General features: G+C 39.2%; 1 protein-coding gene across 1 annotated transcript; it reads right to left on the bottom strand.

Annotated features, from left to right (window-relative positions):
• Window positions 1–307: 307 nt before the first annotated feature.
• Window positions 308–6876, bottom strand: LOC147305629 (PAN2-PAN3 deadenylation complex catalytic subunit PAN2-like). The gene is made up of 22 exons (XM_086277045.1): window positions 6610–6876; window positions 6347–6516; window positions 6141–6258; window positions 5942–6019; window positions 5609–5864; window positions 5179–5467; window positions 4907–5003; window positions 4670–4780; window positions 4419–4538; window positions 4197–4325; window positions 3884–4083; window positions 3616–3758; window positions 3331–3437; window positions 3136–3234; window positions 2910–3038; window positions 2516–2653; window positions 2369–2428; window positions 2030–2278; window positions 1742–1885; window positions 1464–1643; window positions 1259–1352; window positions 308–927 (listed from the first exon to the last, which is right to left on the bottom strand). The coding sequence occupies exons 1-22, from the start codon at window positions 6874–6876 to the stop codon at window positions 743–745; spliced, it is 3363 nt and encodes a 1120-aa protein (XP_086133171.1). The 3' UTR covers window positions 308–742.
• Window positions 6877–26421: the final 19545 nt, after the last annotated feature.

Here is a 26421-nt window from a genome sequence, read left to right on the forward strand (position 1 = left end):
TTATCCAGCAGAGGGCACCATTATATCAAAAAATCGTTCAAATGTGACTTAAAGCTTTATTAAATGAAGCACATCTATTAAAGTATAGTTACTACTTTTGGTGGTGGCTGTAAATGCTGCACTTGAAGCACAGTCCTTACCAGTTAGAGCATTTTAAAGATGTCGAGGTGAAATATTGAGGACAATTTTTTCAAACTTGCTAAATGTGTCATTTATAGAAGAGAAATAACAGCTTTTGAAAAATTGAACGTTGATCTGAATTCTGAGAAAGCTGCAAAAAGTTAGCTGGAAAATGAACAGTGCAACAGATTTCACAGAATCTGGTGAAAAAAAACAAACTAAATTCATTGTGGTTGGAATCTGTTTTAATCAAGATTTTCATGGATTCGTGCACATTCTCCACTTCCTGGTATCAAACAACAAACATTTTACAGTGCTCAGGATGACTTCATTTACATGCAACAAGTTTGACTTTTTCCTTTAAAACAAAAACAAAATGCTTCAAATTCATATTTTGAATGATCACTTTCCCCCCTGTAAACCTCTCTGAAATAAAAAGCTTATATTTAGATATGATAAAAACAACTGAGTCACTGACTCAAAGCAAATAACTATAAAATATGATACAAAATAAGCAGCCCGAGCATCTTCAGGTCATGGTGTTGCTCACAGTCCCATCACAGAGGGAAGCACAGCAGCACCCGTGGATGGAAGGAGAGTGCATTCAGTCCACTCAGACGGACTATCTCATGTCCGAATCCGGGACTTTCCAGTTCAGCTGGAAGCCTTTGTCGTAGACTTCGTAGAGCACCTTCATCACGTAATGATTCCCTCCTTCCTGATACAGCTCCAGGTACTTCCTGTAAAGCTTCAGGGCCGTGCATGAGTCCTCCGTGCTGTCGTGGGTTTCTCCCTGGATGTTGAGGCCTGTGGACATGAAAAAAAGGTCAGGAATGATTAAAATGAAAGTGTTCAGCTTCAGATTACAGTGTGGATATGAGGAATTGACACGTACGCTTTAGTGCATGAACTCAAAAAAGCCTCTAAATACTTTGTTGTTCAGATTTAATTCCAAGATGAGTTTGATGACAACTAAAACATCATGAACTATACTGACTTCGGTAATATGAGCGGATTATCCAGTTTACATATTTGGATCCTAATCCCTCTCACTGTAATAATGTGATTTAATTCGATTAAAGACTCATATTTGGATTATTTGGATTTGATTTTGTTTTTTTTGTTTCTACTAACTTACCAAGAAAATACCAAGCAAGGAATTTCAGAGAAATCATCCTCTTGTAGGGCAATCGGAAGAGGTGCACGGTGTCGATAACTTGATCTTTGGGAACCTTAAGAAACAGAAAATAAAAAACATTAAAATCAAAGCACATCTATAAAAAAAATCACATCTTTAAACTATATGAACTAATTTGAAATTTAAAACTGATGAAATAACGTACCACTAAATTAATGACACGAAAGTCATTCTGCAGGCCGTGGCCGACGAAGCGAACTCCTGCATCGATGAGGAAGCGTAGCTTCAGGTAGGTCGACTTCAGCGTGGTCACATGCTTAGAGGATACTGTGGCATCCAGGTCTCCAGGTTCGATTCCAGAGTATTTTGTCAAATAGTCGACCACCTGGAAGAACAAATTGACAAGTTAGCGGGTGGATCCTTGAAACATTATATATTCATTCTTTTAGGTCATCGTGGTCTTTTCTCTCTGCAGCTTCTCACCTGCTCCTGAGTGGAGATGTAGTCATCGATGAAGGGGACCCCCTCGTTGGGCCCCTGACCCCTCACACAGGTGATCCTGGCCACAGACATCTGACTGGGCGTGATGGTCGATTTGGTGCCGTCGCTATGCAGCACTGCTTCCTCCTGCAAACGCACACATTCAGGGGTCAAATTTGTTTTAAATACTTGAGTCAGATTAGCTGAACTACTGAAAATATGTATTAGGAATATTTAAAATTGTTTTCGATCCTATATTATAATAAATGATGGTATCATAGCCAGACTTACCTCACTGAGTTTTACAAACTCAGCGTCCAGCCCCACCAGGTCACCAGCCTGCGGCATCTCACTGACTGTGAGTGGGATGAAAGTGGCGTCTGTCTTGCTCTGCTTCTGAGTCCGATATAAGTCGGATTTGACTTCAGACTGATTGTGCTGAAACTCACTGCGGAGGTCGTATTTGGTGTGGTAGTTTCTCTTGGCGTAACACAGGATGGCTGGCACTTTCCAGCTCACATCAAACTGTGCAGCCTCAGTCTGAAAACAAAAAGGAGAACATTTTTAAATGACTGCACACATTAAAGTTAGCATGAATAAACAAGCAGGAATCTTATCTAGGATCCTTACCTGCTCAATCGGCTCAATGAGGAAGTCATTGAAGAGGTACCACTGCTGGCGAGAGACTCCCTGAAATAATAAAATCATTTTGAATGTTAAAAATGAAACTTTTTGTAGTCAGCAGATGTCAAATTTTCTTATCTAAGCGTCGCTCACCTCTTTTCTTTGATGGTAGGTCTCACCCACTTTGATGTGTGCGACCAGATTACCACCCGCGCCAGCGTCCAGGATGTGCGGCACCGTGACCACCAAGTCATACAGAGAAGCTCCCTCCGCCTGTTCAGCAGCACTTAACTAGTAACAGAAAGTGCAAATAATTGTAAGATAAACTTTTTTATTTCACAACAGTTGAGAAATTCATGTGTTACAGAAACAAAAACACTAAAACCAACCTATAGTTCAATATCTACAGATTAGTGTAATAATGTTTTAAAAATATTGCTCCTGGAAATATGGTTTTAATCTTGAAGTGAAATTTTAACTTGGTGATGAAAAGTTACTCAATTATTTCTTCAAGTGCAAAGATCAGCTGAAAATCTAAAGTCCTCACCTCCTCGCCCTCAGGCCAGCTGCTGATCTCCAGTCTCTGACTTTTGCTGAGGGACATCTTGAGAGTGGCGGGGATCCACACGTGACGCTGATCCTGATCTGTCTTCTGCATGGATTTGTTGAAGGCGTACTATAAAAACAGAAACATGGGCAATCATGTAAATAATGAACAGATAAATCATTACTTTCTTTTAACTGTATTTAAACACAGTGAATCAGTGGCTTACCTCGGCCTGAACCTTCCAGAATTCAGCCTCTTTGCTGCTGTTCACCTCACAGTTTATCACCAAAACATCTGGGAGACATCGAATGTTGCGTGTCTGCACCTACAGTGTAACACAAAGAAATGATTACCCTGCACAACAGGTAACAACCAACCATAAATGAATTGTCATTATGAGTGAATGAAAGCTGTAACTCACTGTGGGCTGATACTTGTCACAGTTTCCACACCATGTGTGAGATCTCTGCTGCAGGCAGATGCTTTTCTTCAGGATCTCAGCAAAGTCGTGCTCCTTTATTCTTTCTCCTGAAGTGTCAAAGTACAATGAATATCAGTGTATACATCAAATCAAGCAGATATTTCCCTCTGCTCATTCAAAAACTAAATTAATTCAAACCATTATGTAATCATTAATAGTTCAAGTTTCAAAGACAGAGTAATTCACAGTCACAGATATCCATGCTCTCAGTGCTCTCAGACTCACCTTGAGAGTTGGGGTAATGCATGTTGAACAGCAACATGAGGGAGGAGTAGACTGTTTCTATGCCACAGAGACACAGGCTGCGGTTCTCAACTTCAGAACAAAACAGCTCTCTAATGACAGAGTCGCCAGAGGAGCCCAGAGAACTGCAACACAAACACAAATCACAGTTTCAGAAACCAGAAGGAAAACTCTGCATTTATAAACAAACATAATGATAAGACTGGGACAGTGTCCAGTAAGAATGCAGGTCAACAACGATGTGTTTTACCTGCTCCTGGTCGTCCTGTAGGCCCGTGGATCCTCCTGCTCCTGTGTCTCCTGGAAGAGCTGGTAGAGGATGAAGTGATTCCATCGCTGGATTAAGCGACCTAGCTCGACTGTTCCTGTCGTCTCCTCACAGTTTGAGAGGATCAGGCCCATCTCTTTGGCTTCAAGGACGTTTCGAAGTGCTCTGAGGAAGTTGCTGGCCTTAAGGAAGAAGACATTAGAGGTTACTTTGGGCAGTCACAACAAAATGAGATTTCAAAGTAAGAGCCTTGCAATCCCCAACAGATTGAAAACAAAGAAAGAAAGAAACTTACCTGACATGGATCTCCTTGTGACAAATCCAACATGTGGAAGAGGAAGCTGAGTTCACAAGCCAAACAAAACTCCTTGTGGCACAAATGATTCTGAACAAGGCAGCGAACTGGCTCCAGGAAGTATAACACCTAAGATGCAAACATAAAAGACCCATGGAACATTTGACAAATTGTCTCATATTAAAAATTAAATGTACACATTGTGAACCTTCAGCTTCTTACCTGGATCATGCAGTTACAGTAGGCGTTGGGAATCTGCGGCTCCAGGCCAGCAAACAACGTCCTGTTGTAATGTTTGAAGTCAAAATCTTCCCGTCCACGTTTAGAGTATTTAATTGTCACCTGAAGCACAACAAACACATCTTCGTCACATGTTTGGGAAATCAAAGCTTGTAGCAACACTCTAGAAATTGTTACATATCATATTTAACTGTATCTCTATGAAAACCAGGGTGAAACATAACAAGTCCAACCTTTCTGTACTTTTCGGGAACAGTGTGAAGGAGCGGCTCTTCATCACTCTCTGTTAGAGATTCAGGGATGTGGTTGTAATAAACAGGTGACCCTTCTTTATTTGCAGGGACCTGCAAACAACAAACAGGAAAAAAAACTTAAAATACACCACGTGGAGATGGGTTTAACTTTTTTTGTAAATTTATTACAATATTGTAAAAATTACAGTTTAAAACAGCAATAAGTTTTTTACATACCTGGTTACAGAGGCAGGCGGAAGGATTTTCCACATAACTGTTGAAGCCAACAGTTTCAATAGTTTGTGGGATTTCTGGGTCCATCCCAGGAGCCCACCTGTTGAAAAGAAACATGTTTTAGATGGAAACCTTTAATGGGAACTACGTGAGACTAACCATTTATATCAACTGGGGAAGACTCGACATTATCTTACAAACTTTTATTGAATCTGAAAACAATATTTATGAACGCTCTAATGCAAACTCTTCAGTCTCGTTAGTGATTGTGTTACCTTGAGCTGGGTGTAGCCTGGGCAGTGGGGATGGGAGAGCAGGGCTGCAGGTTATGATTCCAGGCCAGCTGAGGCTGTGCATCCACAACGCAGGGCTCTCTGGAGTAGACGTTAAACATAACGTCCCGAGTATCGGACCAGAGACGCACACATCCCCCCGAATCTCCAAAGGCTAAGGCTTGTTTGCTGGATGAGACCTCAAAACTTGTGAGAAAGTGGCCGTTTGTGTTGACGTGGAAAATATCCGCCATGTTGGCGAGGCCAGTGGGCTCACAGAACTGACACTCACCTGGAAAAAGACACAGAATGCAGGCAGTTATAGCAAAGACACAAATCACACAAAGAAATTGTGTGTCACATTTATTGGCCAAACATAGTAAGACTATGCTACAGAAAACTGGACTAAAGAATCCTGAAGCCAGCTTCATACCTGTCTGTGAGATGATTGCGAGCCGTGACGTGTAGGTAGGAAGGAAGCGCACGAAGAAAGGATCCACATGCACCCAAAGGGGGGTTGCAGCTCGCATCATGCGGAGGTCATACACCATCAGGAAACGTTCATTCAGCCCTCGGCTGGAGAACCCACTCACAGCCAAAAGGTTTCCGTGAACATCAAAGTCTGACAGGCCGCCAGGAAATGCGTCAAACTTTTGTGTCCTAAATGTGCGTAAGTCTCGAAGGGTCACCTGTTATCAGCAGAGGGTCAGTGTTAGAGAGATATAAACCAAACCTCATCAAACTGATCCAATCAGGTGATACTTACTTTGCCAGAAGGGTGCCCAAAGACGAAGAAACGATTGGTCTGACGCATTATTGTCACTCCAGGTGCCTCCACTCTGAACTGAAAGGACAATCAAGACAGCAGACAGTCAGACACTCGCTGTGAAGTCAGTTGTATGATGTGCCAGTGGTGTAAGCATAGATAGTTGTGGATTTTGATAAACATAAGCCTGGTGTCTTACTTTTTGAGTTTCTTGAAGTGTGTTCATGTCAATTTCAACCACATAGTTTTGTAATCCCCCCATGAGCAGCATGTTATCAGTCATGAGGAGACTGTGCATATCAGCTCCTTCTTCCATCCTGCAAAGCACCAAAAATGGCCATTAATTCAATAACATAAGGAATAATTTCACAGCTTCAGATCATCAACAGTCAATGTAACACTTACCGATAATCAAACATGACGAGGCCTCCACGAGTGTAACATCTGAGGTTGCACTCAGAAAGGAACAGCACGCCTGTGTCCAAACTCTGTATGTGTCTGATGGCATCAGTTGCGTGCACTTGGAAAGAAGAGTAGTGTGCCATCGTAGGTCCAAGGAAGGATTTTACATGACCCTAAGAGAAGGGCACAAATATTATTACAGAGTGCAACGTTTAAGGTGAATGTAGAAGAAACAAACTCTGCTGAAGCATCATTTTGGCTCTTACCGTGTAGTTTCCCATCCAGAGCATTTCCCGCTGCAGGTCAAAATGTGTTGCAGTGACGGGGATGCCAGCTTCTGAAACTTTACTGTGCAGCTCAGAAAAAATCCCCTTCCTTACGTGCACAGGCTCAGGAACGGTCACAGCCAGCTCCTGTGTGTACACTCCCACGTCTTGGTGGAGGTTTGGATTCAGATATGAGTTCATGGAGGGCTCCAGTCCCCCAGGAGTCCACTGAGGAGACCAGTGAGGAGTCCAGTGAAGAGAGTTCATAGTCCTATGATGGTTGGCCCAGTATTCACCTAATCTTGTGCTGAGAGCTTCAAAAATCTTGTTCAGCTAAATCAGCCTGCAGAGGAACTGGAACTTCTGTAAATAGTAGTACTTGCAGGTTTAATCCCAATCTCTTGAAATGCAGAAAACTGGAGTCCAGATCTAAAGTCTGATGGATAGAGCCACGTATTTAACCTCCACTGGGATTCAAGGCGGTCCTAAGAGTCGTTGACTGTCCCTGCATTAAACGTTAGGCTCACAGGTTTCAGGGTCTGAATCAAGGTGGGTGCGGCTGAGTTTACATGAATACAGGTGTGAATTCTTTGGGAGACGTGGGCATCGTGTCATCATTAAGCCCACATTAAGGTGTCAGAGGGGGGTCGACCCAGTTTTTGCCTGAGCGTATTGTTTCTGAATTGCACCAAGATAATGAGTTTGATCAGACTGGGAGGACCTCGTTTAGCACGCTTAATCCACACCTTGATTAACAGCCGTCGTCAACAGCTCGTCAAAAGCACCAAATTCCTTGATGTCCGAGATGCACCAGATGTTGAGTTTGATTCTTCTGAGCTTCTCCAACAAATTTGCTGCATGTTGGACAACAGTTATGTTACACATATTGTAACAAACTAACAATGATTTAATCAATTAAATGGTCCTTTAGCGTGACTGTTGTTAAAATTCACTGGATTAATGTCAGAGTTCAGTCTTGATCCTGTGTATCCAGGTAGTTGTTGTTCTGAAGTGGTGATCAAAAAGTTGTGGAAATGGATCCATATAGATGAAAAACATTATCATCAGTGGTGAATTCAACATTTCAGTAACAATTAAAATAAAAATTGACTGGATTAATCTCAGAGTTCAACATTGATTAAATGAAATTAAAGTTTTAAACTTTACAGGCTTTATTTTCTCATCCACTTAATGAAAAATACAACTTTTGGTTTAGTCCTAGCTGAAACCATATAATCCAAATTTGATGCTCTCATTGGTTGAGTCAGTTTAATTGAAGCTAATAGTTGACTGTTGATTAAAGATAGTTTCAGCTATTGTCTGTTATCTGTTTCAGTGGTATTGATTAGCCTTGGAATGGTGATTGTTTGGTTTTAATTAACAAAGGACCATCAGCACTTATCCAAACTGCATTTGTGTGAATAAAATAAATGACAACCAACATTCAAAAACACAAAAATGAGCACTTTTATTGATTTCATCATGTTCCTGTTTCCATCAGTTTATTCAACAAACTAGCTATAACAAGTTTATGATCTTACAATAAAGACACTTAAGTCATTTTCCTCAGCCTGTGCTTTTCTGGGTCAACTTCCTGTTTCATGTTTGACCCACTCACCTGTGTCACAGCAATAGAACATGAAAATTTAAGCTTTTTAACTTTTTTAGCAAAGAATTTAACTCAGGAAAATAAACCCTGCCTTAATTCAGCTTTTAACATGTTTAGTGTTACTAACAAAGAAAAGATCCACAGACATGATTTGGGCCGAAACAAAAGAAAAAGTCTTTTATGGGGCAGGCTTGTTGGAGACCAGGCGGGGCTCATTTATGATTCACACCTTGATACCAGCTTGAAACCTGTGACCCTAAAAACAAAGACAAGCTCAACGACTCTCAGGACCACATCAACCATAAAATTAAACAACAGTTTGTCCCAATTTTTGGAAAACATCTTTTGCTTCTGGAGTAAAATAAAACAAATACTATAAAGATTAGTTTCATGTGGTTTGAGCGACTTCCTGTATCTGTCCTTGTGACAGCAGAGTTAGAGAAAGTGTGCAGCAGATTAGTTTGAGTTTCGAACACAATTTGTCTAAATGTTGAAAAAGCCTGAATATTTAAATACTGTTTAAGTCTTCTTTGATCTTTTATTTCACAGTCTGACTTACACTGCAGCTGCCATCTTGTTGCCCTCCAGGAAAAATAAAATACATAAATTTGTATTACATGAACATTGCCAAGTCATTTACTGGCTAATAACTTATATTTATCAATTACATTTAGTACATTTAGGACCTCTGAAGGGTAACATCCTCTAGTGTCTCAAAAACGTTTTTACTTGCTGGTTTGACACAACCTGAGCTGTGATCTGATGAATGTTAACATTCAGTTCAACCTTTATCCCATTTATCTACATTATATTTCATCCATATGCACAATGAAACAAATTGTTTATACTTTTCTCATTTTACTCAGCTTTTCAATCAGGTCCCAATCAGATATTCTTTCATTGATGTTTTGAATATGAGAGAGGGATCGAAATAATAATGATCGAAAGGTTGCGCTCCCGCTCTGTCTCTCTGTTTCTGCTCATCAGGAATAATTCTGATCAGTTATGGAACAGCAAAACTGAGCTGAACTTGTCGATCTTGCATTCACTGTAATGTACGGTTATGTTGGTGGTTGCTGTAGTTTCCCTGCTTTGTTGTTCTCTTCTCGCATGTTTTTCCTCTGGCAGGTGATCCAGTTAATTTTAGTGTCTTTTCTCTCTGTTCCATCTATTTTCTTTCCATCTCCTTTGTGGAGCCTCTTCCCAACTTCTCTCGTCTATTGAAACTGTTGGCTTCAACAGTTTTGTGGAAAATCCTTCCGCCTGCCCCTGTAACCAGGTATGTAAAAAACTTGTTTCTCTTTTAAACTGTCATTTTTACAATATTGTAATAAATTTACAAAAAAAGTTAAACCCATCTCCACGTGGTGTATTTTAAGTTTTTTTCCCTGTTTGTTGTTTGCAGGTCCCTGCAAATAAAGAAGGGTCACCTGTTTATTACAACCACATCCCTGAATCTCTAACAGAGAGTGATGAAGAGCCGCTCCTTCACACTGTTCCCGAAAAGTACAGAAAGGTTGGACTTGTTATGTTTCACCCTGGTGTTCATAGAGATACAGTTAAATATGATATGTAACAATTTCTAGAGTGTTGCTACAAGCTTTGATTTCCAAAACATGTGACGAAGATGTGTTTGTTGTGCTTCAGGTGACAATTAAATACTCTAAACGTGGACAGGAAGATTTTGACTTCAAACATTACAACAGGACGTTGTTTGCTGGCCTGGAGCCGCAGATTCCCAACGCCTACTGTAACTGCATGATCCAGGTAAGAAGCTGAAGGTTCACAATGTGTACATTTAATTTTTAATATGAGACAATTTGTCAAATGTTCCATGGGTCTTTTATGTTTGCATCTTAGGTGTTATACTTCCTGGAGCCAGTTCGCTGCCTTGTTCAGAATCATTTGTGCCACAAGGAGTTTTGTTTGGCTTGTGAACTCGGCTTCCTCTTCCACATGTTGGATTTGTCACAAGGAGATCCATGTCAGGTAAGTTTCTTTCTTTCTTTGTTTTCAATCTGTTGGGGATTGCAAGGCTCTTACTTTGAAATCTCATTTTGTTGTGACTGCCCAAAGTAACCTCTAATGTCTTCTTCCTTAATAACAGTAGCATCCCCAGGCTTCTACCTTTCTACCTTTAAAACCCGGAGAGCAGCCAAATGGCTGGTAGGCTTTTAGCTAAGCTTTAGCTTCAGCCAAGTGGAAGCTAAATTGGCTAGTCATTCATATGTATATTAGGTTGTTACCTGGGAATTCTGGAGGGAGGGGAGTGGGGGTTTGAGTGGATTGAGGAATTTCCCTGCGAATCTTGTTGACTGTGCCGAGGATGGTGGTTTTCCGTCTAAGAAGTTTTTGCGCAAGTGAAAGCGATGTGAAAAAATTGTCCGTGGTAACATTTCTGCCCTTGTCTACTCCTCTAAGAGTCGTTGACTGTCCCTGCATTAAACGTTAGGCTCACAGGTTTCAGGGTCTGAATCAAGGTGAGTGCGGCTGAGTTTACATGAATACAGGTGTGAATTCTTTGGGAGACGTGGGCATCGTGTCATCATTAAACCCACATTAAGGTGTCAGAGGGGGGTCGACCCAGTTTTTGCCTGAGCGTATTGTTTCTGAATTGCACCAAGATAATGAGTTTGATCAGACTGGGAGGACCTCGTTTAGCACGCTTAATCCACACCTTGATTAACAGCCGTCGTCAACAGGTCGTCAAAAGCACCAAATTCCTTGATGTCCGAGATGCACCAGATGTTGAGTTTGATTCTTCTGAGCTTCTCCAACAAATTTGCTGCATGTTGGACAACAGTTATGTTACACATATTGTAACAAACTAACCATGATTTAATCAATTAAATGGTCCTTTAGCGTGACTGTTGTTAAAATTCACTGGATTAATGTCAGAGTTCAGTCTTGATCCTGTGTATCCAGGTAGTTGTTGTTCTGAAGTGGTGATCAAAAAGTTGTGGAAATGGATCCATATAGATGAAAAACATTATCATCAGTGGTGAATTCAACATTTCAGTAACAATTAAAATAAAAATTGACTGGATTAATCTCAGAGTTCAACATTGATTAAATGAAATTAAAGTTTTAAACTTTACAGGCTTTATTTTCTCATCCACTTAATGAAAAATACAACTTTTGGTTTAGTCCTAGCTGAAACCATATAATCCAAATTTGATGCTCTCATTGGTTGAGTCAGTTTAATTGAAGCTAATAGTTGACTGTTGATTAAAGATAGTTTCAGCTATTGTCTGTTATCTGTTTCAGTGGTATTGATTAGCCTTGGAATGGTGATTGTTTGGTTTTAATTAACAAAGGACCATCAGCACTTATCCAAACTGCATTTGTGTGAATAAAATAAATGACAACCAACATTCAAAAACACAAAAATGAGCACTTTTATTGATTTCATCATGTTCCTGTTTCCATCAGTTTATTCAACAAACTAGCTATAACAAGTTTATGATCTTACAATAAAGACACTTAAGTCATTTTCCTCAGCCTGTGCTTTTCTGGGTCAACTTCCTGTTTCATGTTTGACCCACTCACCTGTGTCACAGCAATAGAACATGAAAATTTAAGCTTTTTAACTTTTTTAGCAAAGAATTTAACTCAGGAAAATAAACCCTGCCTTAATTCAGCTTTTAACATGTTTAGTGTTACTAACAAAGAAAAGATCCACAGACATGATTTGGGCCGAAACAAAAGAAAAAGTCTTTTATGGGGCAGGCTTGTTGGAGACCAGGCGGGGCTCATTTATGATTCACACCTTGATACCAGCTTGAAACCTGTGACCCTAAAAACAAAGACAAGCTCAACGACTCTCAGGACCACACCAACCATAAAATTAAACAACAGTTTGTCCCAATTTTTGGAAAACATCTTTTGCTTCTGGAGTAAAATAAAACAAATACTATAAAGATTAGTTTGAGTTTCAAACACAATTTGTCTAAATGTTGAAAAAGCCTGAATATTTAAATACTGTTTAAGTCTTCTTTGATCTTTTATTTCACAGTCTGACTTACACTGCAGCTGCCATCTTGTTGCCCTCCAGGAAAAATAAAATACATAAATTTGTATTACATGAACATTGCCAAGTCATTTACTGGCTAATAACTTATATTTATCAATTACATTTAGTACATTTAGGACCTCTGAAGGGTAACATCCTCTAGTGTCTCAAAAATGTTTTTACTTGCTGGTTTGACACAACCTGAGCTGTGATCTGATGAATGTTAACATTCAGTTCAACCTTTGTCCCATTTATCTACATTATATTTCATCCATATGCACAATGAAACAAATTGTTTATACTTTTCTCATTTTACTCAGCTTTTCAATCAGGTCCCAATCAGATATTCTTTCATTGATGTTTTGAATATGAGAGAGGGATCGAAATAATAATGATCGAAAGGTTGCGCTCCCGCTCTGTCTCTCTGTTTCTGCTCATCAGGAATAATTCTGATCAGTTATGGAACAGCAAAACTGAGCTGAACTTGTCGATCTTGCATTCACTGTAATGTACGGTTATGTTGGTTGTTGCTGTAGTTTCCCTGCTTTGTTGTTCTCTTCTTGCATGTTTTTCCTCTGGCAGGTGATCCAGTTAATTTTAGTGTCTTTTCTCTCTGTTCCATCTATTTTCTTTCCATCTCCTTTGTGGAGCCTCTTCCCAACTTCTCTCGTCTTTCTCTTCCTTGTCCACCGATCTAAAACATGTTTCTTTTCAACAGGTGGGCTTCTGGGATGGACCCAGAAATCCCACAAACTATTGAAACTGTTGGCTTCAACAGTTTTGTGGAAAATCCTTCCGCCTGCCTCTGTAACCAGGTATGTAAAAAACTTGTTTCTCTTTTAAACTGTCATTTTTACAATATTGTAATAAATTTACAAAGAAAGTTAAACCCATCTCCACGTGGTGTATTTTACGTTTTTTTCCATGTTTGTTGTTTGCAGGTCCCTGCAAATAAAGAAGGGTCACCTGTTTATTACAACCACATCCCTGAATCTCTAACAGAGAGTGATGAAGAGCCGCTCCTTCACACTGTTCCCGAAAAGTACAGAAAGGTTGGACTTGTTATGTTTCACCCTGGTGTTCATAGAGATACAGTTAAATATGATATGTAACAATTTCTAGAGTGTTGCTACAAGCTTTGATTTCCAAAACATGTGACGAAGATGTGTTTGTTGTGCTTCAGGTGACAATTAAATACTCTAAACGTGGACAGGAAGATTTTGACTTCAAACATTACAACAGGACGTTGTTTGCTGGCCTGGAGCCGCAGATTCCCAACGCCTACTGTAACTGCATGATCCAGGTAAGAAGCTGAAGGTTCACAATGTGTACATTTAATTTTTAATATGAGACAATTTGTCAAATGTTCCATGGGTCTTTTATGTTTGCATCTTAGGTGTTATACTTCCTGGAGCCAGTTCGCTGCCTTGTTCAGAATCATTTGTGCCACAAGGAGTTTTGTTTGGCTTGTGAACTCGGCTTCCTCTTCCACATGTTGGATTTGTCACAAGGAGATCCATGTCAGGTAAGTTTCTTTCTTTCTTTGTTTTCAATCTGTTGGGGATTGCAAGGCTCTTACTTTGAAATCTCATTTTGTTGTAACTGCCCAAAGTAACCTCTAATGTCTTCTTCCTTAAGTAGCATCCCCAGGCTTCTACCTTTCTACCTTTAAAACCCGGAGAGCAGCCAAATGGCTGGTAGGCTTTTAGCTAAGCTTTAGCTTCAGCCAAGTGGAAGCTAAATTGGCTAGTCATTCATATGTATATTAGGTTGTTACCTGGGAATTCTGGAGGGAGGGGAGTGGGGGTTTGAGTGGATTGAGGAATTTCCCTGCGAATCTTGTTGACTGTGCCGAGGATGGTGGTTTTCCGTCTAAGAAGTTTTTGCGCAAGTGAAAGCGATGTGAAAAAATTGTCCGTGGTAACATTTCTGCCCTTGTCTACTCCTCTAAGAGTCGTTGACTGTTCCTGCATTAAACGTTAGGCTCACAGGTTTCAGGGTCTGAATCAAGGTGAGTGCGGCTGAGTTTACATGAATACAGGTGTGAATTCTTTGGGAGACGTGGGCATCGTGTCATCATTAAGCCCACATTAAGGTGTCAGAGGGGGGTCGACCCAGTTTTTGCCTGAGCGTATTGTTTCTGAATTGCACCAAGATAATGAGTTTGATCAGACTGGGAGGACCTCGTTTAGCACGCTTAATCCACACCTTGATTAACAGCCGTCGTCAACAGCTCGTCAAAAGCACCAAATTCCTTGATGTCCGAGATGCACCAGATGTTGAGTTTGATTCTTCTGAGCTTCTCCAACAAATTTGCTGCATGTTGGACAACAGTTATGTTACACATATTGTAACAAACTAACCATGATTTAATCAATTAAATGGTCCTTTAGCGTGACTGTTGTTAAAATTCACTGGATTAATGTCAGAGTTCAGTCTTGATCCTGTGTATCCAGGTAGTTGTTGTTCTGAAGTGGTGATCAAAAAGTTGTGGAAATGGATCCATATAGATGAAAAACATTATCATCAGTGGTGAATTCAACATTTCAGTAACAATTAAAATAAAAATTGACTGGATTAATCTCAGAGTTCAACATTGATTAAATGAAATTAAAGTTTTAAACTTTACAGGCTTTATTTTCTCATCCACTTAATGAAAAATACAACTTTTGGTTTAGTCCTAGCTGAAACCATATAATCCAAATTTGATGCCCTCATTGGTTGAGTCAGTTTAATTGAAGCTAATAGTTGACTGTTGATTAAAGATAGTTTCAGCTATTGTCTGTTATCTGTTTCAGTGGTATTGATTAACCTTGGAATTGTGATTGTTTGGTTTTAATTAACAAAGGACCATCAGCACTTATCCAAACTGCATTTGTGTGAATAAAATAAATGACAACCAACATTCAAAAACACAAAAATGAGCACTTTTATTGATTTCATCATGTTCCTGTTTCCATCAGTTTATTCAACAAACTAGCTATAACAAGTTTATGATCTTACAATAAAGACACTTAAGTCATTTTCCTCAGCCTGTGCTTTTCTGGGTCAACTTCCTGTTTCATGTTTGACCCACTCACCTGTGTCACAGCAATAGAACATGAAAATTTAAGCTTTTTAACTTTTTTAGCAAAGAATTTAACTCAGGAAAATAAACCCTGCCTTAATTCAGCTTTTAACATGTTTAGTGTTACTAACAAAGAAAAGATCCACAGACATGATTTGGGCCGAAACAAAAGAAAAAGTCTTTTATGGGGCAGGCTTGTTGGAGACCAGGCGGGGCTCATTTATGATTCACACCTTGATACCAGCTTGAAACCTGTGACCCTAAAAACAAAGACAAGCTCAACGACTCTCAGGACCACACCAACCATAAAATTAAACAACAGTTTGTCCCAATTTTTGGAAAACATCTTTTGCTTCTGGAGTAAAATAAAACAAATACTATAAAGATTAGTTTGAGTTTCAAACACAATTTGTCTAAATGTTGAAAAAGCCTGAATATTTAAATACTGTTTAAGTCTTCTTTGATCTTTTATTTCACAGTCTGACTTACACTGCAGCTGCCATCTTGTTGCCCTCCAGGAAAAATAAAATACATAAATTTGTATTACATGAACATTGCCAAGTCATTTACTGGCTAATAACTTATATTTATCAATTACATTTAGTACATTTAGGACCTCTGAAGGGTAACATCCTCTAGTGTCTCAAAAATGTTTTTACTTGCTGGTTTGACACAACCTGAGCTGTGATCTGATGAATGTTAACATTCAGTTCAACCTTTGTCCCATTTATCTACATTATATTTCATCCATATGCACAATGAAACAAATTGTTTATACTTTTCTCATTTTACTCAGCTTTTCAATCAGGTCCCAATCAGATATTCTTTCATTGATGTTTTGAATATGAGAGAGGGATCGAAATAATAATGATCGAAAGGTTGCGCTCCCGCTCTGTCTCTCTGTTTCTGCTCATCAGGAATAATTCTGATCAGTTATGGAACAGCAAAACTGAGCTGAACTTGTCGATCTTGCATTCACTGTAATGTACGGTTATGTTGGTGGTTGCTGTAGTTTCCCTGCTTTGTTGTTCTCTTCTCGCATGTTTTTCCTCTGGCAGGTGATCCAGTTAATTTTAGTGTCTTTTCTCTCTGTTCCATCTATTTTCTTTCCATCTCCTTTGTGGAGCCTCTTCCCAACTTCTCTCGTCTATTGAAACTGTTGGCTTCAACAGTTTTGTGGAAAATCCTTCCGCCTGCCTCTGTAACCAGGTATGTAAAAAACTTGTTTCTCTTTTAAACTGTCATTTTTACAATATTGTAATAAATTTACAAAAAAAGTTAAACCCATCTCCACGTGGTGTATTTTAAGTTTTTTTCCCTGTTTGTTGTTTGCAGGTCCCTGCAAATAAAGAAGGGTCACCTGTTTATTACAACCACATCCCTGAATCTCTAACAGAGAGTGATGAAGAGCCGCTCCTTCACACTGTTCCCGAAAAGTACAGAAAGGTTGGACTTGTTATGTTTCACCCTGGTGTTCATAGAGATACAGTTAAATATGATATGTAACAATTTCTAGAGTGTTGCTACAAGCTTTGATTTCCAAAACATGTGACGAAGATGTGTTTGTTGTGCTTCAGGTGACAATTAAATACTCTAAACGTGGACAGGAAGATTTTGACTTCAAACATTACAACAGGACGTTGTTTGCTGGCCTGGAGCCGCAGATTCCCAACGCCTACTGTAACTGCATGATCCAGGTAAGAAGCTGAAGGTTCACAATGTGTACATTTAATTTTTAATATGAGACAATTTGTCAAATGTTCCATGGGTCTTTTATGTTTGCATCTTAGGTGTTATACTTCCTGGAGCCAGTTCGCTGCCTTGTTCAGAATCATTTGTGCCACAAGGAGTTTTGTTTGGCTTGTGAACTCGGCTTCCTCTTCCACATGTTGGATTTGTCACAAGGAGATCCATGTCAGGTAAGTTTCTTTCTTTCTTTGTTTTCAATCTGTTGGGGATTGCAAGGCTCTTACTTTGAAATCTCATTTTGTTGTGACTGCCCAAAGTAACCTCTAATGTCTTCTTCCTTAACAGTAGCATCCCCAGGCTTCTACCTTTCTACCTTTAAAACCCGGAGAGCAGCCAAATGGCTGGTAGGCTTTTAGCTAAGCTTTAGCTTCAGCCAAGTGGAAGCTAAATTGGCTAGTCATTCATATGTATATTAGGTTGTTACCTGGGAATTCTGGAGGGAGGGGAGTGGGGGTTTGAGTGGATTGAGGAATTTCCCTGCGAATCTTGTTGACTGTGCCGAGGATGGTGGTTTTCCGTCTAAGAAGTTTTTGCGCAAGTGAAAGCGATGTGAAAAAATTGTCCGTGGTAACATTTCTGCCCTTGTCTACTCCTCTAAGAGTCGTTGACTGTTCCTGCATTAAACGTTAGGCTCACAGGTTTCAGGGTCTGAATCAAGGTGAGTGCGGCTGAGTTTACATGAATACAGGTGTGAATTCTTTGGGAGACGTGGGCATCGTGTCATCATTAAGCCCACATTAAGGTGTCAGAGGGGGGTCGACCCAGTTTTTGCCTGAGCGTATTGTTTCTGAATTGCACCAAGATAATGAGTTTGATCAGACTGGGAGGACCTCGTTTAGCACGCTTAATCCACACCTTGATTAACAGCCGTCGTCAACAGGTCGTCAAAAGCACCAAATTCCTTGATGTCCGAGATGCACCAGATGTTGAGTTTGATTCTTCTGAGCTTCTCCAACAAATTTGCTGCATGTTGGACAACAGTTATGTTACACATATTGTAACAAACTAACCATGATTTAATCAATTAAATGGTCCTTTAGCGTGACTGTTGTTAAAATTCACTGGATTAATGTCAGAGTTCAGTCTTGATCCTGTGTATCCAGGTAGTTGTTGTTCTGAAGTGGTGATCAAAAAGTTGTGGAAATGGATCCATATAGATGAAAAACATTATCATCAGTGGTGAATTCAACATTTCAGTAGCAATTAAAATAAAAATTGACTGGATTAATCTCAGAGTTCAACATTGATTAAATGAAATTAAAGTTTTAAACTTTACAGGCTTTATTTTCTCATCCACTTAATGAAAAATACAACTTTTGGTTTAGTCCTAGCTGAAACCATATAATCCAAATTTGATGCTCTCATTGGTTGAGTCAGTTTAATTGAAGCTAATAGTTGACTGTTGATTAAAGATAGTTTCAGCTATTGTCTGTTATCTGTTTCAGTGGTATTGATTAACCTTGGAATGGTGATTGTTTGGTTTTAATTAACAAAGGACCATCAGCACTTATCCAAACTGCATTTGTGTGAATAAAATAAATGACAACCAACATTCAAAAACACAAAAATGAGCACTTTTATTGATTTCATCATGTTCCTGTTTCCATCAGTTTATTCAACAAACTAGCTATAACAAGTTTATGATCTTACAATAAAGACACTTAAGTCATTTTCCTCAGCCTGTGCTTTTCTGGGTCAACTTCCTGTTTCATGTTTGACCCACTCACCTGTGTCACAGCAATAGAACATGAAAATTTAAGCTTTTTAACTTTTTTAGCAAAGAATTTAACTCAGGAAAATAAACCCTGCCTTAATTCAGCTTTTAACATGTTTAGTGTTACTAACAAAGAAAAGATCCACAGACATGATTTGGGCCGAAACAAAAGAAAAAGTCTTTTATGGGGCAGGCTTGTTGGAGACCAGGCGGGGCTCATTTATGATTCACACCTTGATACCAGCTTGAAACCTGTGACCCTAAAAACAAAGACAAGCTCAACGACTCTCAGGACCACACCAACCATAAAATTAAACAACAGTTTGTCCCAATTTTTGGAAAACATCTTTTGCTTCTGGAGTAAAATAAAACAAATACTATAAAGATTAGTTTGAGTTTCAAACACAATTTGTCTAAATGTTGAAAAAGCCTGAATATTTAAATACTGTTTAAGTCTTCTTTGATCTTTTATTTCACAGTCTGACTTACACTGCAGCTGCCATCTTGTTGCCCTCCAGGAAAAATAAAATACATAAATTTGTATTACATGAACATTGCCAAGTCATTTACTGGCTAATAACTTATTAGCTCTCCATCCCCAATTTTGAACTCGTAACAGTGGATATTTATTTTATTTTTCTCTTGGTGTTGTCGTAATACTATTTACTTTATCTTAATGTGTACTTAATTTTGTCACCATGTGTATTTAAAAAAAAACAACAACAACATGATTTTTATTTTGTGTTATCAGTGCTGTCCTGGGGAGATATGAGGTCTCGTGTGACTTAAGGCTAATTCAGCTAATTGTTATGCATTTGTTTTAAAAAGTTTGTCCCTGATAGGGCTTAATCATGCCATGTCTTTTATGTTAAAATCTTTGAGTGTATAGGTCCCAGGGAAAGGGTTGTGCGGATCTTCATCTTGGACTGCAGCAAAGGAGTCGTCCAAAAAGTCCACTGGGAAGTTGGATGAAGAGTGCATGGAAATAGCTGTTTGTCGCCACGGAGTCCTCTTAGCTGCATTGGACATGTTTCAAGGGGAGATCTTTGCTTACCCTCTTTTTCTCCAGAGGAAGTTGGCAGCTAGCGTCCCAGGACATATTACGTTCCTTTGCTCCAATGTGGCCTGTAAATATTTCCCCTATTTAACCAAGGTGGCTCAGCAGTGCCCTGAGCTGAGGAACCTCTTGTCAATGCGTCCTTTTCTCTCCGTCATGCATGCAAAGGCTCACACTTGGAAATGCGAGGTATAACAAGTAAACAGTTTCCTGTCTAGGGCGGCCATCACAACGAAGTACATGTCTAAAGCAGGTATGTGTCCGTGTCTGAGATTCCACTCAGTCTCCTGCTCATTAATTCTTATTTGTATACTAACTGAAATGCAGGGCGAACAGACATGCTGACCCTCCTGGCTTTGGGCTGGAACAAAAGGAAAGTGGAACAACTGGGCCGCACTTTGAGCCAGAGATATCTAAAGGTGATTTTTTTTTTCAAAAACCATTTTAATGTGTGTGGTAATGGGGGAAAAACACCAGTACTCTTTTAATGTCAATATGAATGACATTTATGAATGTATTCTTAGATCATAAGGATCCTTAGAGAACAAGTGGAGAGCCTGAATGCGACCAAAAATGAGCTGGGTGTGGATGACGACACACTGCAGCAATGGGTGGCCGATGTCTAGAAATGGGCTGAAGGTGATTCTCAATATAATACACTCGTGTATAACAATAGGACCCACCATGGCCTCATTAAAGAACTTAAGGAAGAATTAAGATCTTTCTGACAGTGTCAACAAACAATGAAAAATAAGCCTTGTAAAAGCAGAATTTATGGCAGAGTTGTTGCGTTTCATCAAATTGGGTTGAAATGATGTCGTACTAGTTGGTTTTATAAACCTGAACACCAACATACTTGTTATCCAATGATAATGCAGCACATGAAGGCTACAGATGTGAACGTAAGCTCTTGATTTATAAATATCCTTTTTAAACAAACTCCCAGTATCTGAGCAGTAGTTGAATGTTTTGTTCTTGAATCATAATATGCTACTATGTTTTCCCATCTGATGTTGTTAAACTGTAGCTGCTGCTGACCTCCGGACAAAGAGAAAGGTCTTTGAGAAGGTGATGGCTGTGAGGCGCCCGAGAGAGGAGGAGATGATCCTTTGCAGAGAGATGCGGTCTCACTGGACAGTGTTGCGAATGCGATCTGTGGTGTTGGGGACAATCTCCTCAGACTGTAAGCACATCTTTTATTTATTAATTTTTTGATGAATCGATTGAAAATAAGAGCAGATGCTAAAGTCTTACTGGATCTTTTACCTATATCTAGATTGCTAGCTAACACTGCCTTCTCCCTTTAAAAACTATTTTTAATTACAGGATCCTAATTCCTTGTGTTTATGAGGTGAGGTTTTTTTTGTTTGTTTGTTTTTTTTACTTTACTCATAATTATTATTTGTTTTGTTCTTTTTACAGCCTCCTTTGTTGGCATGTCGGAGAATGCACAGAAGGGACTCTGTAGCCTGGTTTTAAAAAAACAAAGTGAACTGAAAGCTGAAATGCTCAAAGTAAAGGACGTGTACAAGAGAATCCTCAGCCACCAACCACTCCTGGAAATGGACTTGGAGGAGGAGGAGGACATTCCAGACGATGCCACTGAGAGTGATTTGAGCACTTCTGATGAAGACCGATTGTGTCATCATTGATGTTATGTTTGGTAAAATAAAAAGTTAATCACATCTCTGTTTAATGTGATTTTTCAACAGACATTTTACATTTTGAGAAGAAAAATGGAATTTCCTTGGTGCAGTTGTTTACCCTGAATCATTCTTTCCCATCTAATTTAATGACTAGTGTACATGTTCAGATACGATAACATAATTTAATTTATGGGATGCTTTCTGGGCTGCTCAAATTATCACAAAATTTAAAAGCACCAGGCAGCACACTCACAAGTAAATTTTTTGTTCAGTGTTTTGTCGAAGAAATCAACAAGTACAATTGAGATGTTTGCTGTAGTGGTGTGTTTGTTAAGAAGCATGCCAGCACACTGGTGAACTGACAGTCCCAGAATGCACCCGAGCCAGTGACTCGCCCCAGAGCAAATGGAAATTGCTTATCTAGAAAGACAACCGTCATCAAAGAAGAAGTAAAAGAGTAGGAAATGAATGGTAAGGTACTGTGGGGTAGGAAAGAAAGGCCAGAGCTGTGCAAAATGACCTCCAGCAGGCCACAAATGTGCACGTCTGCTCAAACGGTCAGAAACTGACTCCATGAGGGTGGTATGAGGGCCCGACGTCCACAGGTGGGGTTGTGCTTACAGCCCAACACCGTGCCGGATGTTTGGCATTTGCCAGAGAATACAAAGATTGGCAACTTTGCCACTGGTGCCCTGTGCTCCTCACAGATGAAAGCGGGTTCACACTGAGCACTTGTGACAGTCTGGAGACGCCGTGGAGAACCTTCTGCTGCCTGCAACATCCTCCAGCATGAGTTTGGCAGTGGGTCAGTTTTGGTGTGGGGTGGCATTTCTTGGGGGAGCTGCACAGCCCTCCATGTGTTCGGCAGAGGTAGCCTGACTGCCATTAGGTACTGAGATGAGATCCTCAGACCCCTTGTGAGACCATATGCTGGTGCAGCCCGCCCATTCCCCAGACCTGAATCCAATTGAGGACATCTGGGACATCATGTCTCGCTCCATCCACCAACTGCACCACAAAATGTCCATGAGTGGGCAGATGCTTTAGTCCTGGAGTCTGGGAGGAGATCCATCAGGAGAGCATCTGCCCAGGTGTTGTAGGGAGGTCATACAGGCATGTGGAGGCCACACAGACTAGTGAGCCTCATTTTGACATGTTTTAAGGACATTACATAAAACCAGATTAATGATTCTGTATCGCATTGATCAAGGAACCAACCCAATAGGAGCTAAAGGAATCCTCTTGACATTACTTCACTCAGTAAGTTTATGTTATGTTTAATGTGCATTTTCTTCATCAGTTTAGAACATAACATGTTAGCGCTCCCTGGTCCTTTTTGGAGACAGATCCTGAGACAGCAGGCAGCTATGGAGAACTCGTGTCAGCTGTGGTAATTAAGGAATACTTTGATTTAATATTGATTTCATGACAACTATCCTCAGGCACATATTCCTGGATATATATAATGACATAAGTAAACTCCCATTTTAGAATCATTGCCTTCTTTGATCTGACTTATTGCCTCAGACTTTGGCCCTGTGTCCCCAAAAGTATAGAAAATCCATGACACTGAGTAAGAGGCCTTTATCATGTTATAAGTGAGAGAGTTTGGTGTAACAGTGGTTGAACATGCCAAATCAATCCACAACATACTGCCATTCCCCAGCTGTAACCTGCATATGCATCAAACCAAAATCCAGTATCATAGCCACATGATAGACATACAGATGAGGTTAAAAGGGTTGTCTCATTTTGCCAGATAGCTTCATCCCAAAAAAGATAAACATTCTTCAAAAACAAAAGTTTGTGAATATTTCCAGTATTGCCAGGCCTAAACAAACCTGTTAAACTTATCAAATTATTGTCATAGATACGAACCTATTGATTGAAACAGAATAATCCATTGAAGCCTCCATCATCATCCAAGATCACTGTTACTGTTCAGATTATTTTATCTGTTTTCCTCTAGAATGTTTTGAAAATCAGCATTTGATCAACAGACTTTTTAAAAGTTTATTTTGATCCTATTGTTTACGTGTGTAATTGCATTTGTATTGAAGTTATGACAGGAAAACCCTTAATCAAATTGTATCTTTGATATCTAATAATAATATTAACAATAATGTTACATATGTAATATGTACACAATAATAATGTGCAAACAAACAAGAAAAATGGCAAAAAATGTCAATTTTCTCTAATACCCTGTATGTATGTATGTATGTATGTATATATATATATATATATATATATATATATATATATATATATATATATATATATATATATATATATATATATATATATATATATATATATATATATATATATATATACATATATATATATATATATATATATATATACATATATATGTATATATATATATATATATATACATATATACATACATACATACATATATATATACATACATACATATATATACATACATACATATATATATATATATATATATACAGGGTTTAAAAGAAGCTGCAGCAGGAGTTTGTGTAGTCTCAGCCGTGTTTCAGCTTTTAGTTCATGCTTAACATCAGGAGCTTGTCATCAGTGATGTGAGTAAACAAAGGTCAGCGATTAGCTAATGAACCTTCTAACGATGGCGTCAGTGAGCAAACAGACATCAGGTGCACCTGAATGCACGTGATGTCCTCTGCTTTTGCGGGTTCACAGATGTTTCTGCAAAAAGCCTGGAAGACAAAACTGAGACATGAACACACTGCAGGTCTGCCTCAGATTTAGACCTGCAGCCGTGTGTGTGTTTTAAACCTGTGAATAAAGAGGACTGTTCTGAAGTCTGGTGTGAGTCTGTGGCTCTGTAAATATAATTTATCGTTCGTTCTGAGTTTCAGCAGCTTCACACTCTTCTGTAGTTTTGCGGTTTGTGCGTGGGAAATAAAACGTGCCTTAAATTTTATCTTTCCTGTACAAACATTTATATTTTGTGCTCTAACAAAGAGAACATGTGTCTGCAAGTGTGGCTTAGAAATAAATAAATAAATCATCATGTTTCTATTTTTGTCACTGGCTGTCATTTATGGATTTCAAATATTATTATTGTTATTTTATTTTTTGTGTTCACAAGTTTCCCCGTACTCACACGGGGCGTGTGAGTGTGTGTATGACGTTGAAAAAATCAACTCACTCACAAAACGGTGTCTAATTTATACTATATTAGGGGGAAAAGACAGTTTGGAAATTTATGACAAATATCTGTAAAATTCTTTTGGAAAGTCTAAACATTTTAAGTCAAGGAGTAAGATCTATGTATTTTATTTTCAAGGTTATAATGGAAAAATGTAGACATTTGAACTGCTAGTAGAAATAATTAGTAAATATAGTTTTATAGAACACCCACAAATTAAGGCTGACAACAAGCTACAAGCTCATCTGCTGCTCACTGCGAGAATAGTGTGCAGGGACCATCTACAAAGTGCAACACCCAAATATGTAAAACATGCATATTCAGCAATAACCATGGTGCCTTGTAGTGTTACCACTGCACTGGGGTTTTCAGACTAAAAAGTCTGAATTTTACCTCACTTTCCTTAGCCCGGCCCATGGCTTCAGCTGCAACATAAAAGTGACTGGGGAATTTCAAGACGTACATCATAGACCTTTCTTATGCTACAAACCGCAGGTCCTTTTAAAAGATGCCAAACGGCTCTTAAAGAATGAGGAAATTTTGAGAAAATGTCCTACAATCCTTTGGCATTCAATAAATCCATATTTTAAAACACCCCTGTGGAAACGTTAAGAGTTCACAGATTGTCCAGCAGGGGGCACCGTTACATTTAAATGTGATTTAGAGCGCTTCACCAATCAAAACGGAGTTTTTCCAAGCAGGTCGGATCTGATCACCGCCTGACTGGGTCAGGCCATGTAATGTTTAAAAACCTGCCCTTCTTCAAGAGATGTTTTATCTACAATTATAGCAATCTATAATTTTTTTCTTTTCCTTTTTAATGACATCGGACCCATGATTTTATACGAGCGATCTTTATGACGCACATTTCCACGAAATTAAAGTTAAGCTATATATGTCTAAGTAAGTGACTCGCGGTCGTCTTTAAAGCTCCAGAAGCCACTTATCAGTAAAATTATTCTTGGTTTGGGTGGTGCTCCTTCCCCGTGTTTTGTTTGTTTTGGAGGTAATCAGTTTAGTACACTTTATGGTTATTTTCTTTTAACCAGTTAAACCCTGCCCACTGCTCACATTTAGAGCAGTCTACAGACTCAACTTTTGATTCACAGAGATTAAGCCTATATACACCAGCCTCATTATGTAATACTTTGGACATGTTTAATACATGCATTCAATTCTCAAAGTACATGTGACGGTAAATAAAGAATAAAATGTCTTTTCAATGCTGCAGCAAGAGTACTGACAGGGACTAGAAAGAGAGAGCATATTTCTCCTATATTGGCTTCCCTTCATTGGCTCCCTGTTAAATCCAGAATTGGATTCAAAATCCTGCTCCTCACACACAAGGTCTTAAATAATCAGGTCCCATCTTATCTTAATGACCTTGTAGTACTATATCACCCCATTAGAGCACTTCGCTCTTGCCCTGCAGGCTAACTTGTTGTTCCTAGAGTATTTAAAAGTAGAATGGGAAGCAGAGCCTTCAGCCTTCAGGCCCCTCTTCTGTGGAACCAGCTTCCAACTTGGATTCGGGAGACAGACACTATCTCTACTTTCAAGATTAGGCTTCAAACTTAGGGCTGGACCAGGTGACCCTGAATCCTTCTATAGTTATGCTGCAATAGATGTAGGCTGCTGGGGGATTCCCATGATGCACGAGTATTTCTTTTTCAGTCACCTTTCTCACTCACTACATGTTTATACACCTCTTTGCACTGAATCACACTTGTTATTCATCTCTGGCTCTCTTCCACAGCATGTTTTTCTTCTCTCTCTCCCCCAACCGGTCACG

Source organism: Aulonocara sp. 'chitande type north' Nkhata Bay, linkage group LG20 (genome assembly GCF_057382095.1).
Source record: "Aulonocara sp. 'chitande type north' Nkhata Bay isolate Kocher_YH1m ecotype deep benthic linkage group LG20, A_spYH_male_GT1.1, whole genome shotgun sequence".
In the NCBI taxonomy this organism is placed as follows: Eukaryota; Metazoa; Chordata; class Actinopteri; order Cichliformes; family Cichlidae; genus Aulonocara; species Aulonocara sp. 'chitande type north' Nkhata Bay.

Excerpts from the sequence above, each read along its gene's own strand:
- LOC147305629 (XM_086277045.1), bottom strand. The coding sequence starts at position 6,876 with ATGAACTCTCTTCACTGGACTCCTCACTGGTCTCCTCAGTGGACTCCT. Across the intron at positions 5,468-5,608 it reads CGCAATCATCTCACAGACAG|GTGAGTGTCAGTTCTGTGAG; the intron begins GTATGAAGCTGG and ends GTCTTTTTCCAG. Across the intron at positions 1,644-1,741 it reads ACATCTCCACTCAGGAGCAG|GTGGTCGACTATTTGACAAA; the intron begins GTGAGAAGCTGC and ends TTGTTCTTCCAG.